The sequence below is a fragment of the Musca vetustissima genome, unplaced genomic scaffold, assembly GCF_032173495.1.
Source record: "Musca vetustissima isolate MV318-11 ecotype Yass unplaced genomic scaffold, APGP_CSIRO_Mvet_v1 utg2546, whole genome shotgun sequence".
Classification (NCBI taxonomy): domain Eukaryota; kingdom Metazoa; phylum Arthropoda; class Insecta; order Diptera; family Muscidae; genus Musca; species Musca vetustissima.
In genome coordinates, this window is record NW_026873188.1 from 98,912 (window position 1) to 115,217 (window position 16,306).

The following is a 16,306-nucleotide window of genomic DNA, read 5'->3' on the forward strand; positions in this document are numbered from 1 at the left end:
GAAATTGTCTGAAACCATCGATAGTTTGCGAGCACTAGCTTAAAGATTTCAGTGAATTGCGCGTTCAAACAATCTTTACTGGTCAAAGCAAATGTGAATAGCACTAATTTAGGGGAATTCCCTTTTTTACACGACTTCTTCTGGAACCAATCTACTGACATGTACTTGAAATGAAAATATGTATACAAACCGATTTATGTAAACCATAATGTACACCAAATATTAGGTTGTCCCACAAGTTTCTTCCCTTTTTTGGTGCGAAATGAATACAGGATGAACCGTTCTGTTCAATAATATTTTTCCATCTCTCAGGAAGCTTCATTATGCCCTCTTTCCAAAATTTTTGAGGCTTATTTGCAAATTTCAACAAGTTTTAATGGAGATTTTTCCAAAAAAATCCCAAAAAGTGGACCGATATTGACGACGCATGATAGGATGGAACATCCCCAAAATACTACAGTTTAGAGGTCACAGTTATTTGATGCCATCACCAACGTATACAGATTTTATTTCCGGGGGTTGGGTGGAAGCTGCTGGTTCAATATAAACCAGTAAGGGTATCATATAGTCGGACAGTGCCGACTATATCCATAAATCGGTCATTCTGCAAACTATACTAAATTTTCATTTGAACATATATGGAGTCGTTTGTTTACAATTTGATAAAATTATTTAAGGGGACCTCCCCCATTCCCGATTTAAAATTTTCAAGATTTTCATTGGACTGGTAAATGAATACCAATGCATGTTAAGGTTTGTAAATTTACACATATATAATTGAAGATTTAAAACAGAAAAAAATAAGAAGAAAGAAAGGAAAAAAATGAAAATCTATGAAACCAAGTTTGTCTCTACATTTACCGTTATAAAACCAGTAAGGAAAGTAGTAAAGTCGGACAGGGCCAACTTTATGATACCCTTCACCACTTTGGGTGTATTCAACAGGACCATTGATACGTTTCGTGTCAACCGGTGCAACATTTACATAATCTCCAACGAACATACAAATGGGTGCTATATCTAAATCTGAATCGATTTCAACAAAATTATATGTAAATGGTACAAACTTTGGGTCTTTAGTACACACTTTACATAAAATCGAAGGAAAATATATATGTGAGCTATATCTAAATCTGAACCGACTTTCACGAAACTTAGCAAACACCACTCTAGACTCTAGACACTTTGGTAATTTTGCACCCATTTCCATAAAATCGGAGGAAACTATATATGGCAGCTATATCTAAATCAGAGCCGAAACTTAGCGCACTATACGCTATACCAAATTACGTGAAAATCGAAAGATATATAGGGACTTTGGTACTTTTAGTGCACCATTTCCATAAAATCGGAGGAAACTATATATGGGAGCCATATCTAAGTCTGGACAGATTTTCACGAAACTCAACAATCATCATTCTAACTTGAATTGAGTGCGCTATGTCAAATTTCGTGCAAATCGAAATATATGTAGGGAATTTGGTGCACCATTTACATAAAATCGGACGAAACTATATATGGGAGCTATATCTAAATCTGAACCGACTTTCACGAAACTTAACACACATCACTCTAGACTTAATTCAGTTTACATTAAACGGACGAAAATATATATGGGAGCTATAACTAAATCCGAACCGATTTTTCCCTATTTCAAGAGGGCTCGTCCTTGGGCAAAACAAGTGACCTATGCCAACTTCCATCCGAATCGGATCATAAATGCGACCTGTACTTTGTTTACAATTTAACATGGACAGACGGACATACATGCATAAATCGATTTAGAAAGTGATTCTATGCACATGTGTCTATATCGATTCCTTTTGCCTGTTACAAACATATGCACAAAGACATAATACCCTGTACAACAGTGTTGTGAAGGGTATATTTAATTTTCAAAGGGTTATATAGTTAATTTTCAAAGGATATATATGGACTATGTCCGCATTTTTACAAAATTCAATTACGTCATTCTATGCTCAATTTTGTACCTTGTGCAAAATTTCGTGTCAATCTGGAGCACCATTTACTTAATATCTGACGCGAATATATATGGAAGATACATCCAAATCTGAAACGATTTCAACGAAACTTTCCACAGGTTAGGTTATACCAACTTCCGTACTTTTTGTGCTTACCGGCCATGTTTTAGATCCTTACTGCATAATTTACTACAAATCGGAAGAAAAAAAATATATAGGAGCAAAATTATGTTGCAAACCTATGGGAGCTATGTCCAAATCTGAACCGATTTCAACAAAACTTTCCACTCGTTAGATTATACCAACTTCAAAACGTTGTGCAAAATTTTGTTCAAATCGGACTTTCCATTCGCTTAATGCTTAATTTATAAAGATTGAAGTTTGTGACCATTTTTGGGGAGGTACTAGAAGGAGTACCCATTTTCGGACTTGATCTAGGCTTTATAAAGAGAACATGTGCAATGTTTGCTTCAAATCGGACATTCCATTCGCCTGATTTTTGATTAATAAATATTGAAAATTTTGTCCATTAGTGGGGGAGGTACCAGAAGGACTTGATCTAGGTTTGGTAAAGATAATAGATTGTACAAAATTTTGGTTAAAATCGGATAGTTCGTTCGCATGATATTATAACATTATTTATTAGCGCAATTTTTACCATTTTGTGGGGGAGGTACGAGAAGTGTGGTCCGTTATTTTCCATCTTCGAACTTGAACTACGCTAGGAAGACATATTAAGATGTGCATTTGGATGAAATCGATTACTCCCTTCGAGAGTTATCGTGTGCATTAGCCGGCCAGACGGACGGACATTTATGAATCGACTTCAAATTGCCTGAAACGGATTTGGTCCCATAAGATATTGGGTCCAAATCCAATATTTCGATTAGACACATTTTTTCGTATCATTAGCCATAAGGCTGAGTGTATAAACATTTCAAATTCTCATCTTTAAAGTAAATACTCGATATCTCCCCAGTTGCCAATTGTCGAAACATTCAATTTTACTCATAGGGCACCATTTTGTAACAAAATCTAATAATCTAAAACCGCTTGTAGCGTGTCCAATTTCTCAAAAATTATTTTAATTAGTTGTCACAGAAAACCAAAATCCCGTCACTATTTTTTATTACCACTTATTATTAGAACGTGTGCGGCATGCTCGATACAATTAGGTCTCACTTAGCACAAAGTCACAGCAACAACAACAGTGTTGGTGGGAGTGGAATGTTCTTACCACAATTACCGATATAAGGTATCTTCTTATCATAGTTGTGAAATATTTAAATGTGCCGAACGAAACGAAAATAAAAAACAATGCGATCGCCATGAATAAATTATATAATGTTCGGTTCAATTGAATTTTTTTCGTTTCTGTTCTTTTTTTAGTTTGGAATTCGGTACGTGTACTATGGCTAAATACTTGGTATGTTATCAATGTAACGGATTATAACTTGTTTTGCTATCATTCAAATAGGATTTTTATTCAAATTCATTTCGGGGATTGCGAAAAAATAAGGGCAGAATCAGAATAAAACAGAAATTAACGGATGGAAATTTATCATCTTCTTCTGGCGAAGTGACAGCGGTGGGAAATGCCGAACAATTACGGACTTGAACATGATGTTCCACAAGATGTTTGCTGAACAATTAAAAAGAGAACAATTTATGACTAATTTTATTTATAATAAGCGTGTGGTGAATGTTAGATCAATTGGCCCCGCGAGATGAGTGACAGATAAGCGGAGATGGTTTTGAAAGCACATTTTTGGTTACTAAGTAATGTTTTTTCTATTCGAGAATAATCATTTGTATTCGATACTTCGATATATATGGTGATGGCCTCAATTTTTAATATGATAAGCAGAAATTACTCTGATGAATTTGAAGTCCTTAGCAAAACCATGATATTGATTGATATGCAAATTTGCTACCCAATGAGGTCTACGGAACTATACACACGTTTTATTTCGCTTTATACGAGGTATATGTTTATATCAAAGAATTGACCATCTTCGAATTTGATCTAGGTTTGGTAAATGTATTACGATTTGCAAAGATTTGATTGTCAAATTCTACAACATTTGACATTTTGTGGGGAAGGTGCCAGAAATAGCGAACCTGCTGGTCTCATCTTCGAAATTGATTTGTACAGGGTAAACATTTTACGATGTACAAAGTTTGTATGAAATTGAATATTGTGTCAACTTCATATAAGATTTACAATGTTTAAACATTGATCTTTGTGGAGTGTAATAGACCGATATGTCCCATCTTCGCACATAATATAGGCCTGGGTAAAATATTAGATTGTGCAAAGTTAATTTCAAATCAAATTTTCCGTTCGCATGATGTTATAAAATAAATTTTAGCAAAATGTTGACTTCTTATGTGGCAAGTACCAAAAGGAGCGAACCGATGGATCCCATGTTCGAACTTGATTTCAGTTTGAATGACACAAAATTTATTTTCAGCATAATTACGAGGTACCAGAAGGAGTGGACCTATTTTCACCATCTTCGAAGTAGTTGACCAATGGGTCCCATCCATAGCATGTGCAAATCGAATGCTCTGTTCGCATGATATCATAAAATTTATTATCAGCAAATTTTGGTCATTTTGTGTTGCACGACATTCCTCAGCTTCGAACAGTGTGGAAGAAATATTTCGATGTGGAAATTTTGGATGAAATCGGCCACTCCATTCGAGAGTTCGGACGGACGCACAGTGGGTTAGAGTACCATGTTTTCTTGGATCAAATCAGGGAAGCTATGTTAGAATAATTTTTCTTTATTTTTCAGTTAATACCATTAAAATAAGTTAAAAAAAATGTTTTCTAAGTATATTTGAGTATAATTTTATTAAGTAGTGCCAAATATCAGTGTAGGTATATAGTGCAAGGAGTACAATATGATAACTTAAACATTGCATTTTATACATCTTAAAGTTAATCATCCACATCGTAATCATCCGCAGCCGGGGATGGTCCGTATGACGAATTTTCAGGATTTCGACTGTCAAAAAGGTGTAAACGTCGAAAACGACATATACTTGTATAAAATTAGTAAACGTCATTTATTTCAATATTATCACCATATACAGTCATTTTCAAGAACATATATTATTTTTACTGTATATCTGGCTATTCTTTACTAGAACTGATAAAAAATTCCGAATTTTTTTTAAGAAAAAAATTTTGATATTCGATATGAATTTGAGTAAAGCATACGTTATTTCCAACTCGATAAATGTTAATAGCCATTTTATAAAAAACATAATGGTTTTGAGTGGGTGTATGTCATTTACGTCACTGTTTCTCACAGGCCACCTCTGTCCGCAGCATCACCAACTTCTGATAATTGCTCAATATGTAAAAGGGCATTTGACACAATTTCGGTCCGTGAATAAAAAACTTGCGCAAAGTGGTAGGCATATTATACAAAGGATACGTTTCAACAAAAAGTCGTCCTGTATTGTGTGGATATATTTGAAATTTTTCATTATTAATCTCATGGCCACTGGATACAGCTATAACCGACACGTGCATTTTTATTAAATTAACATATATTTTTGTTATTTCGGCAGATTTTTCTAGCGTTTTGGTGCGTTTTTTGATTTCTTTAGCTAAAAATGCCATCTTGTCATTCATTGTTTGAGCGCTCGAATTCATCATAAGCTTCGACGATTATAAAAAACAACGTTCGAACTTGTACCTATAAAAAATGCTAATAAAGAACGCTTTTACCCGACTACTTGAAACTGCACAACACAATCACTATTTGTCAAAACAATGAATATTATTAAAATAAACAAAAACAAAATATTATTGTAACAAAGAATATCATTAAAATAAACAAAAATAACAACAATAAAATAATTAGAAAAAATAACATGAAAAACAAGAAAACACAACACTCAACAACAGCACCAGCCACGAGATCAATGTGACTTTTAGCTAATTTGACTGCTACAACACTTGTATTAAACAACGCATAGCTTCTAAAAGGCACAAAAGGGCAGCGTAAAATTTTGCAATATAACACAGATTTATGTCCTCTTTAATATAAACCAAAAATTATGACACGAATGTGGACGAATAATAACTATTTATCCATTATCCATCCATTTAAAATATAAAAATATTATTTTTTTTTTGGCATTTTCAATATAAATAACTAAATCTTAATCACTTCCAAACACAATTTCATACTCAAATGTTAACGAAGTATTTGCAAAATAACCTAAACTTCATGGTTCCGTTGAAAAATGTTTAACTTTTACAATACTTTTTAAAATAAATAAAATTTTCTACGGGAACGTTTTCACTTTTTTCAGCCTTTTTTGGCACAAAAATTTGTATGAAGTTTGACTTTGAAGTTTCACTACAAAAACACCAGTCCACTTTTGACATTAATTTCAACGACAAATGATGTAGAATTTTATATACTTTAACCGTGTGCAAAAAATTTTAACGATACTTAAAATTTAATTTTTTAATTAATCCAAGGAAACAGGGTATTCTAACCCACTGTGGGACGGACAGTTTTAAATCGACTCTAAATTTGCCTCAAACGAATTGGGTTCACTGAAACATGGGGCCTAAATCCAATATTTCGACGAAGCACATTTTTTTCAGTATAAGAGTGTATACTACTCTCATTTGCCATAAGACTGAGTGTATAAAAAAAGATATTATAAAATGTGTATCCACTATTTTATAATCGAATCTCATAGACTTTTTAAATTATGCAATTTTATTAACACTTTTTTCAACTTCTATGCGATAATAATAAGTAATATTCGGTCATGACGTAACACTTGACTGAAACGGCAAGTCCAGAAAAGTGATTCTCTAAATGCATTTTCATTATCATAAGTTTATCAAATTAATGTTGTGTTATTGAATTTTCCACATTCATACATGTGTTGTTCTCAATAGAAGATAGTCCAACAACTCTTCAAATGTTTTTTTTTCTTTTTTGGTTAGCATCTTTTGTTGCTGCTATCTATCGAAAATAATGATGGTCAAATGTGTTAATTGGCTGCTGTGATGTGTTTGAATATTCTTTTTCATTTCATCTAAATCCAATGAGTTCTGGTTGGTCTGTTCGGCGCATGTGTGTACCGTCGACAAGTACATGCACACACACAATTCATAACTACAAACTAATAACGATAATTATTATGAAATGCCAAATTATAAATAAATATTTGAGAACAACATTTATTAGCATGTTTTGATATTTTGGCAAATTTTGCGGAATTGTGAGTAAATTTTTATGAAAACATTTTTAAGAATTATGGGAATGTTTTAGGTTCATTCTATGGTACAGAATTGTTTATGTGGGCTATATATTAAAATCGAAAGTATTTTTATTAGCACGCTTTAAATCCCTATTTCAACCGTTACGGATAACATGTGACCAAGAATAACTTCACATTTAAACAATTTTGAAAATTCTTCAATCCGGAAAAAAGTAGAACAAATATTTGATTTGTATCGAACTATCTAAATTAGATTATATGTACAATGTGTGATTGTGTGTACTATTTACATAGCTTTCCTCTTGTTCAATCTTGCAGATATGTATGAATCTATGTTGGTGAAAAAATTAACACGTCCTTCCCGAATTCCTATAATAATGAACCACATAAAATGCTACAGATTTCAATTTTTTTCATGTCATACTCATATTTGTAATTTGTTTGATATGGTTTTACCCAAAATATGAGTGTTAGTTACAACCGTACACATAAACCAGGAAGAAAAGGGCCAACTTCGCACTTATATGAAATCAAACAAAATTGTCCAAATTTTAACCGATTTTAAGCAAGTTTGGCACAATCTATTTGTTGATCTGAAGCACAGTGGAATGTTCCATTTTCAAGAAATGGGATGAACATATGGTAGGTGATGTCCCAAAATTCTAACCAATTTAAACCATCCTGGGCTCAGGACGGTACTTTTTACAAAATTTCTACTAAATGATCACTATTTACACGAAAACGGCTTAAAATATATATGTGGAAAATATATCTAAATCTGAAAAATTGGTCTTTGGTAATCGCAATTTTACTTTTCCGTGTTTACAAAAATACAAAGATTGGCACTAGGACTAATTACGTTTTTTCATATTCTAATTCGTATATTTTACCCATTCCAAATTCACCATTGACGAAGATCGACCCATAGATCTTTCGGAAAATTTTTCTTTCAAACATTACAAGAGCAGATGCGCAAGTTCCCATGCTTCAGATCCACACAACGTCTTGTAGAGTGTGAATTTGGTCTGACGAGAGGTGGCCTTGCTTTTATGTTCAAAGCTGATGTTATTAGTTTTCTTTATGGCGGTACCGAGGTATTTAAAATCGTTCACTGCATCGAAGCTGTAGTTCTCATGTTCCACAGTTGGTCCGAGTCAACTGGACGTCTTGAGCGTTGATGCCACCAGCTTGATCTTCTCCGCATTTACTGTCAATCATACATTGGCAGACTCCTTCTCAATTCGTTCACTGGTGGCCGTTAACGCTCGCAATATTCGACCTATATGTTGTTTGGTGTAGAGAGTGTCATTTCTGTTCCATTTGCATCCCGTATGACCATTTCCTGCAGGATGTTAAAAAGGTCACACGACAAACTGTCACCTTGTCTGAATCCTTTCCGACTTTAACTGCTGACCTTGTGCCACTCAAAGTTATCCTGCGCAGCCGTATTCGATGTATTCGATGTGTGTGTCGATGTGATTTTCATGGTTCTTATCCAGGACTTGGCTCAGAGTAAAAATCTGGTCAATGGTGGATTTGCCAGGTCTGAAGCCGCATTAGTATGGTCCAATAATGCCATTGACCATTGGCTTCAGTCGTGCACACAGCACGCTGGATAGCACTTTATATGCGAGAAGGGGACGTATTATTCTATAACTGGCACATATCTTCTTGTGTCCTTTCTTCTCCGCGCCTATTTGATACCAGAAGCTTTTCAAAATGCTCCTTCCAGATCCTCAACACGTTGTCTGTATCTGTCACCAGGTTTCCTTCTTCATCTCTACAGTTTTATAAAATTATTTTAAAAGTAGTTTTATACAATTATTTAAAAAAAGTAACATTTGTGGCCCTGTCGCGATTAACATTTGCATGAAATAATCTTTAAACATTAAATTATATAGAAATTCATAGGTAAAAATATTCCGACAAATGATATTGAATATTTATTTTGAATCATATAAGATTTACAAAATTTCAAAATGTTTGGCACTTTGTGCGGCAGGTACTAGAAGTAGTGGAACGATGTGTAAAGTTTGGATCAAATCGAAGGTTCAATTGTTTGATATTAGTTTAATAAATTTTCAGTATGTGGGATAGGTATTAAAAGGAGTGGATCGATGGGTCGCATCTTCGAACTTGATTTAGAGTTCGTAGAAACACTACGATGTGCAGAGTGTGGATGTTTTTAATATGGAAAATGTTAACACTCTGTGGGCGAGGTACCTCTGTGGGCGATTTACCATGTTCAAACATGTATTAAGTTTTCAAGAAATATTACGAATGGTTAAAATACTGCGTACCAATGAATATGTACCCTCATAAGGTTGAGGGTATAATTATTTGTTTTAGAACAGGCTATTTGTCATTCCGTTTGCAAAACCTCGAAGTATTCACCTGAGACCCGATAAAGCATATGTATGTATATATTCGTTAATTTGAGGCTTCGGGCACTTATTTCAATCTGGTCAATCTTGATCTATTTTATAGGGTAGTTTGGCAAGTGTTTCCATTAATTTGGCTGTAATTTTATATTTTGAATCTTCACTGATAAGATTATCAATATTGCCTCAAGTTTCCGGTTGTGCCCCATCTAATAGTACCTATCATTATTCGGTATTTTGAAGGTTTTGAACACGTTTTCAACCAAACTAGCCCCAATTAGTGTAAAAATTATCAATATCGATTTATGTTTCGCCATAGCTCTTATATAACGGAAACGACAAATTTTCGGCATTTAGAAGGCTTAATCGCATTTCCCATTTGGTATAATGCATATACAGGAAATACATATCCATACATATATACTCTTGTATACAATTTTTGCCCAATATTTTCCACCGAATTTTCGAAATAGGTTCCTTTGCTCACATTGCCTCTATATAAAGGTATGTTAATTTCGGTTCCAAACCCAAGTATCTCTAAGTTTGAATATTTTTTTATTTAGAGCGTAATGCATTGCCACACTCGTCATATAAAGGTTCTGACGATTTACGGAAGTTTAAATTAACACTACGTGACAAAGGGTATATAATGTTTGACCCGGCCGAACTTACAGACGTTTTTACTTGTTACAAGTTGCTGTGAATTTATTAAATAAATTGTCAACGAATTGATGGAACTGTCCTCATTTTTTTCTGGGAGAAATCTGTCCAAACGTAGCACAATTTCGGAATTTCAGTTATAATTTCACAGTAAGTTCTATTGATTTTGTCATTGTTATCAATATATTTTAACCCATAAAGGGCATGTTCAAAAATCCCATGCATTATTTCTAGATATAAAAATTCTAAGAATATATTTTATGATCGAAGAAAGTTTAATCCAAAAAAAAAAAATACCCCAATATATCAATTTTGCAGTTGATTTCATCTGAAGAATATTTATTATTTTTAAATTTTTAGAAATATTTTTTTTCGATGCAGAGAAATGATTCTTATTGGGTAATACAACCATAAATTTGTAAAAAAAAATGTTTTTTTTTTTTAATTTAAATTTCTGGTTACATTGAATTCTTTGAAAAAGTATCATGGATTACATACAAGTTTGTGATGGTTTCAAATCGCAAAAAAATAAACAATCTCAAATATCCTTCAACCAAACGAATTCTAAGAAGAGAAAAAAACACAAATACAAACAACAAAAAACCAGCAACAACCTTTATGCAACCGACACGTCCTAATTCCGAGATGAGATGACGATGATGACTCTTTTTTCCAAAAACCGGCATCATAAATATTCCACCTGTAGTGGCGGCAAAATAAGCAACACTAGGGGAATGATGTAGTTACTGGCCAAAGTGGTGGGGTTTTAGTCATCAACAACAAGTGCAACAACAACAACAATACAGCCACCGGCAAAGATCAGCAACAACAATAACAAAATTTACCACACACACGCGACGTTAAAAATGTCCTCCAATATGAAATGTTAATAAACAAATTTGGAATTTTGCACATGTTTCGGGTAACTTTTTCTCATTTTAGACCCCAACAACAACAAAAAAACGGCGTCAGTTATAAGAGAATAAAAATTGTTTGGTGTTAAACGTTGGCAACTTATTTTTGCCTGCTATCTAGTGCGCCCATCACACATACGTCTTCCCTTGAATGAATGCTTGGATGAATAATCTTGAGACAAATAATAGGGTGGGTAGTGCCGGCGGTATGCGGGTGCCGCTAGCTGCTGCTCACTGCCTTTTGATTGTTAGTGTGGCTGACTGCCCGACTGGCCAAGATAGAAGAAGAAACAGTGTAAAGTGAGTAGTACCTACGCTGTTCACCGGTACATTGGGTGTGCGTATGTATGTATGTACTGTGTACAAATTTATGTCGGTATGATCGTCTGCCTTCTATTTGAGCGAATCATAAGCACAAATCTGTACTCTTTATTCTACTTCACATATGTATGTATATTTTTGTCGCTTTCGTTTGTATGTGTGTGGGTACGTTTTGTTGTAGTAAAATTTGTGATTCTTCAGTTACTTTACTTACTTTGTTTTTGGGCTTCCGAGTGTTGCGTTTAGTATAAAACGTGCGATCCGCCAACAGAACATCATCAGTTCCACATTGTCAACTCGCATTTCAAGTGCAAAAACCGAGAACCACATTGCCACTGCCCTTAACGTTAAACATTACGAGGATTATCAACATAAACTTACATAACCAACCAAAAAATAGATTTCGAATCATCATCAAGTGATTTACAAAAAGGATTTACTTTTATTTAATTTATTACAAATAAAGTGAAAAATCGAAAATAATTAAAAATGTACAAGTTCACCATTGTTGTTGTATCCGCTTTATTGTTCGCCATTGTCTTGGCCCGTCCCGCCCAAGAACAACAGGCCGAAATTGTAACCAGCTCAACTACACCAGCCACCATTATCAAACAAGTCGATGTCAATAATCCTGATGGCAGCTTCAACAGCAGGTATGTGTTGGAAATACGGGATTTATGTGTTCAATGAAGGATCGAAGGACCAAATAAAAAATAAAATATTTTAAGAAAAATATCAATTAGAAAATTCAAATAACGGATTACTAATATTTTTATGAAGCGAAGAAATCAGGTCGTATGGTCTATTTTGAAAAATCTATTTAAAAAAACATTTTTAGAAAGCTCAAACATTCTTTGAAAATATTAAAAAAAATTAAAAACATTAAAAATTAAACATTAAACAGTAGTTCTTGGCAGAAATTGAAATGTCGATACAAATATTAGAATTAACGCACATACAGATATTTCTTATAAATACAAATTCTGAAAAGTGGCATAATTGAAAAATGTTCCCATAAAGTCATCACCAAGTCAGGCCGGGACAGGGTATCAAATATTAAGATAATTAAAGAAAGTCTTAAATTGGTCCAAAATATTTCTTAGAAACCACAAAATATTCAAAATTCATATTTAATCCCAACAACTTCTGTGCAATTATAAATTTTTCTCAAACAGTTGTCCTTGGGAGCTGATTCAAATTAAAATGCCCCAATTATCAATTCTTTTCAAACAGTAGTCCTTGAGTGTTGAACGAAATTAAAATTCCAAACCAACTCTAAAATAGAAAATTCCTAATTAAAATATTGAAAAGTTTTCAAAGAATGGATCAAGTCATTCCCCACAAAGACAATTTTATTAATGACAATCCGGAAAACGATGTTAAGTCCGGTTCAGCCAAACTTTTTATACCCTCTACCATGAGGATGACAATCAAAATATCTAAAATTATTGAGGGCTCCTAGGAGAAAACTCATGTTATGATAGGGCCTTGAACATACCGAAGATGATTGCAATTTTTACAAATATCTAATAATGGGGCTGCTGTTATATGGGGCTATAATAAAACGGAGATCAATATTGATAGTTTTGATAGTCAGAATTGACAGCCAATGAGAATATGAATATCAAATTAAAGCCAAATTTTCGATATACCAACATGGGTCAATTTCAATAATGTTTAGTGCGGAGAAAAAATCCCCATATTGGGGAGTACCGTTATTTGGGTCTACCCTGAAACTTAGATCAATATTAATAATTTTTGGTACGGATATGTGTTATTCAATGAGAACTCAAAATACCAAATTACAGGCAATTCGGTTGGAAAACCTTTCTAAAATTCCCAAAATACCGTATATTGGGTACCGTTATATGGGAGCTACCCTTAAACTTGGGTCAATATTAATATTTCTTCGTACGGGTATGTGCTATTCAATAAGAACTCTAAATATCAAATTACATGCAATTCGTTAGGAAAACCTTACTAAAATTCCCAAAATACCGAATGTTAGGGGTACCGTTATATGGGGTCTATCCTGAAACTTGGGTCAGCATTAACAATTTTTGGTACGAATATTTGTTATTCAAGAAGAACCCAAAATACCAAATAACAGGCAGTTCAATTGAAAAAAGTGTCCAAAATCCCCCAAAATACCGAATATTGGGTGGTACCATTATATGGGGGCTACCCTGAAACTTGCGTCAATATAATAATGAGACCTCAAAATGCCAAATTACAGCCTATTCGGTTAGAAAACGTGTCCAAAATACCTAAAATACTGAATATTGGGGAGTAACGTTATATGGGGGCTACCCTGACATTTGGGTCAATATTAATAATTTTTGGTACGGGGGATGTGGTATAAATCAGAACCTAAAATGCCAAATTACAGCCACTTCGGTTAGAAAACGCGTCCAATATCCCCAAAATACCGAACATTTGGTTGTACCGTTATATGGGGACTACATCAAAACGTGGACCGATTTATGCCATTTGCAATACCAAACATCCTAGAAGTACTAGCAATGTCTGTGCAAACATTTCAGAGCTCTATCTTAAATATTGCGATCTCTATCGTGATTTCAATGGACAGACATACGGACATGCGTAAATCGACAAGGCTAGAAAATACCATTCAAAAGACTTATTAACATACAGACATACATATTTAAAAGTTATGAAATAGTTGAAATCGTTAATAAGGACATATCAGTTATAACGATGGTATCCAAAAAACCTAATCAAACTCTTCCTTAACTTGATATCGCTTGTAGCTACCTCTTTCGCATGTCCCTTTGCTTATAAGCGATTTTGAGTCTATGTCAAATTTCCAACTTTTAGCCAGAATTTAAAGTCAATTTTTCTGTACTTTAGCATTATTATTTTCTTGTTAAAACAAAAACAAAAATTGCCTACAATAGATTCCCATATGGATATCCATTCCAGCACATCCTTTAAGAAGTTTTAATAATGAACATTAATAATAAATTGCATATTGTTTTCCTTTACAGCTATGAAACATCCAATGGCATCAAAGTTGAAAATGTCGGCTACATGAAGAAAATCGTTGTACCCCGTCAAGAACTTGAAGACGGTCAGATTATCGAAGAACACGAAGAATTGATTTTGGTACAAAGCGGTTCATACAGTTATATGGATCCTGAGGGCAATATCATCACTTTGCGTTATGTTGCCGATGAAAATGGTTTCCAACCACAAGGTGATCATTTGCCAGTTCCTCCACAATAGATGTCAACTAGCAAATGAATCGAAAAAATTAACAAAACAAAAACCAATAATCTAACAGCAAGAAGTCATAACGATTAGTTTAGTTAAATCTTAAGAACTAGTTTAAGTTTTTTTGTAAGAAAACCAACAATCGAAATCGAATACTATCGAACAACAATAATCTATACATAATATTTGCTTTTGTATACTTACCGCACATCTCTTCTAAGTAAGTGTCATGTACTCGATAAATAAATGAAATAATAAAAAATATGAAATAAGAAAAAAAAAAAGAAAAACAAACAACCAACTACAACAAATCATTTCAATTCACGCATAGCTTAATCTTCAAAAACAAACAAGATCTGTAAAGCATTCGAACGCAAAACCATAGGCTGAAGATAATAATCTCATATTTTAAGGTCATTAGCCAAACATGATCCGCTATTAAGTTGTCTGGCTGAGCCTGACAATGATGCATCATCTTTGTCATCGTCATCATTTGCACGCATGCGTGTTTGTGGTCACAGCATTCAACACCTATCTGCTGTTGTTGATGTTGTTGTTATTTGCTTCTTCTGATGTATTATAGCAGCTTAATGTGGGCCTCATTGCTGTTGTTGTTATTGTCTTTTAATTCAAGCATTACTTATCACATGGCCAGGCTGCTGGCTAACAGACAGGCGTCAATTGTGCCATTGTCTGACTGACTTCTCATTGTCATTGAAATAAGCGTCATATTTATGTACACACTTAATTCTGGAGTTAATATTAGGCAGTGTCGGAAACAAAGCTAATTGATTTTAAAGAACAAATACGAATAGCATCATGCCACGTACAAATATGTATCCAAGGTTATGACTTACACCTAATTACCAAAAGAGTGGCTATACATAATTGATAATTTTGTGTAATGCTGATTCTAACTTATTACCAAGAAAATTGAAAACCCCAGAGGAATCTGATAATATCATACAGTCGCCAATTAACTTGGAAAGGGTAACTACAATGTCCATGAAGATACGGGTCATAATCGGTCAACGTCTGTCACCTCAGCCCATTGTGTTACAGTAATACGGCAGCTACAACAACAACCTGCGATATAGCAACAAGTAAAAATGCCGTTATATTCGATCGGGTCGATCTTTTTATAGCATCGGAATAAATTTTATACCTGCCAAGAACATATTCTGTAAATATGTTTTTCACTCTACAAGAATTTCAAATGGCAACATACAGCCACTTCAGTGAGGAGGTACGGCTAAAATATTCAAAATACTGAAAATGAGGTAGGAACTTTATATGAGGACTAACAATCCTCCAAGAACCCGAAATGCCAAATTATAGCCACAACTTTGGGAAATGAGGTTAAAAGATTCAAAATGCTATCAAGTGAAAAAAGCGTTAACTTCGACCGGTCGAAGTTTGAATACCCTCCACCATAGGAATGCTGGCAGTTACTTGTATATATAGGGAACATATCAAAAAGTGTACCTATAACGACAATTCTACCAATAGAATTTTGTCCTCACAATACTGCTATTTAGAGGAAACATGT

At 33.9% G+C, this 16,306-nt stretch overlaps 1 protein-coding gene across 1 annotated transcript; it reads left to right on the forward strand.

The window, feature by feature from the left end:
• Positions 1-11,990: 11,990 nt before the first annotated feature.
• LOC133323272 (endocuticle structural glycoprotein SgAbd-4) lies at positions 11,991-14,784 on the forward strand. Its single transcript, XM_061532217.1, has 2 exons — positions 11,991-12,176; positions 14,532-14,784. The coding sequence occupies exons 1-2, from the start codon at positions 12,013-12,015 to the stop codon at positions 14,767-14,769; spliced, it is 402 nt and encodes a 133-aa protein (XP_061388201.1). The 5' UTR covers positions 11,991-12,012; the 3' UTR covers positions 14,770-14,784.
• Positions 14,785-16,306: the final 1,522 nt, after the last annotated feature.

Bases quoted from the DNA above. Each gene is read 5' to 3' on its own strand.
- LOC133323272 (XM_061532217.1), top strand. From the start codon at position 12,013: ATGTACAAGTTCACCATTGTTGTTGTATCCGCTTTATTGTTCGCCATT. The intron at 12,177-14,531 runs GTATGTGTTGGA...TTTCCTTTACAG, and splicing joins GATGGCAGCTTCAACAGCAG to CTATGAAACATCCAATGGCA.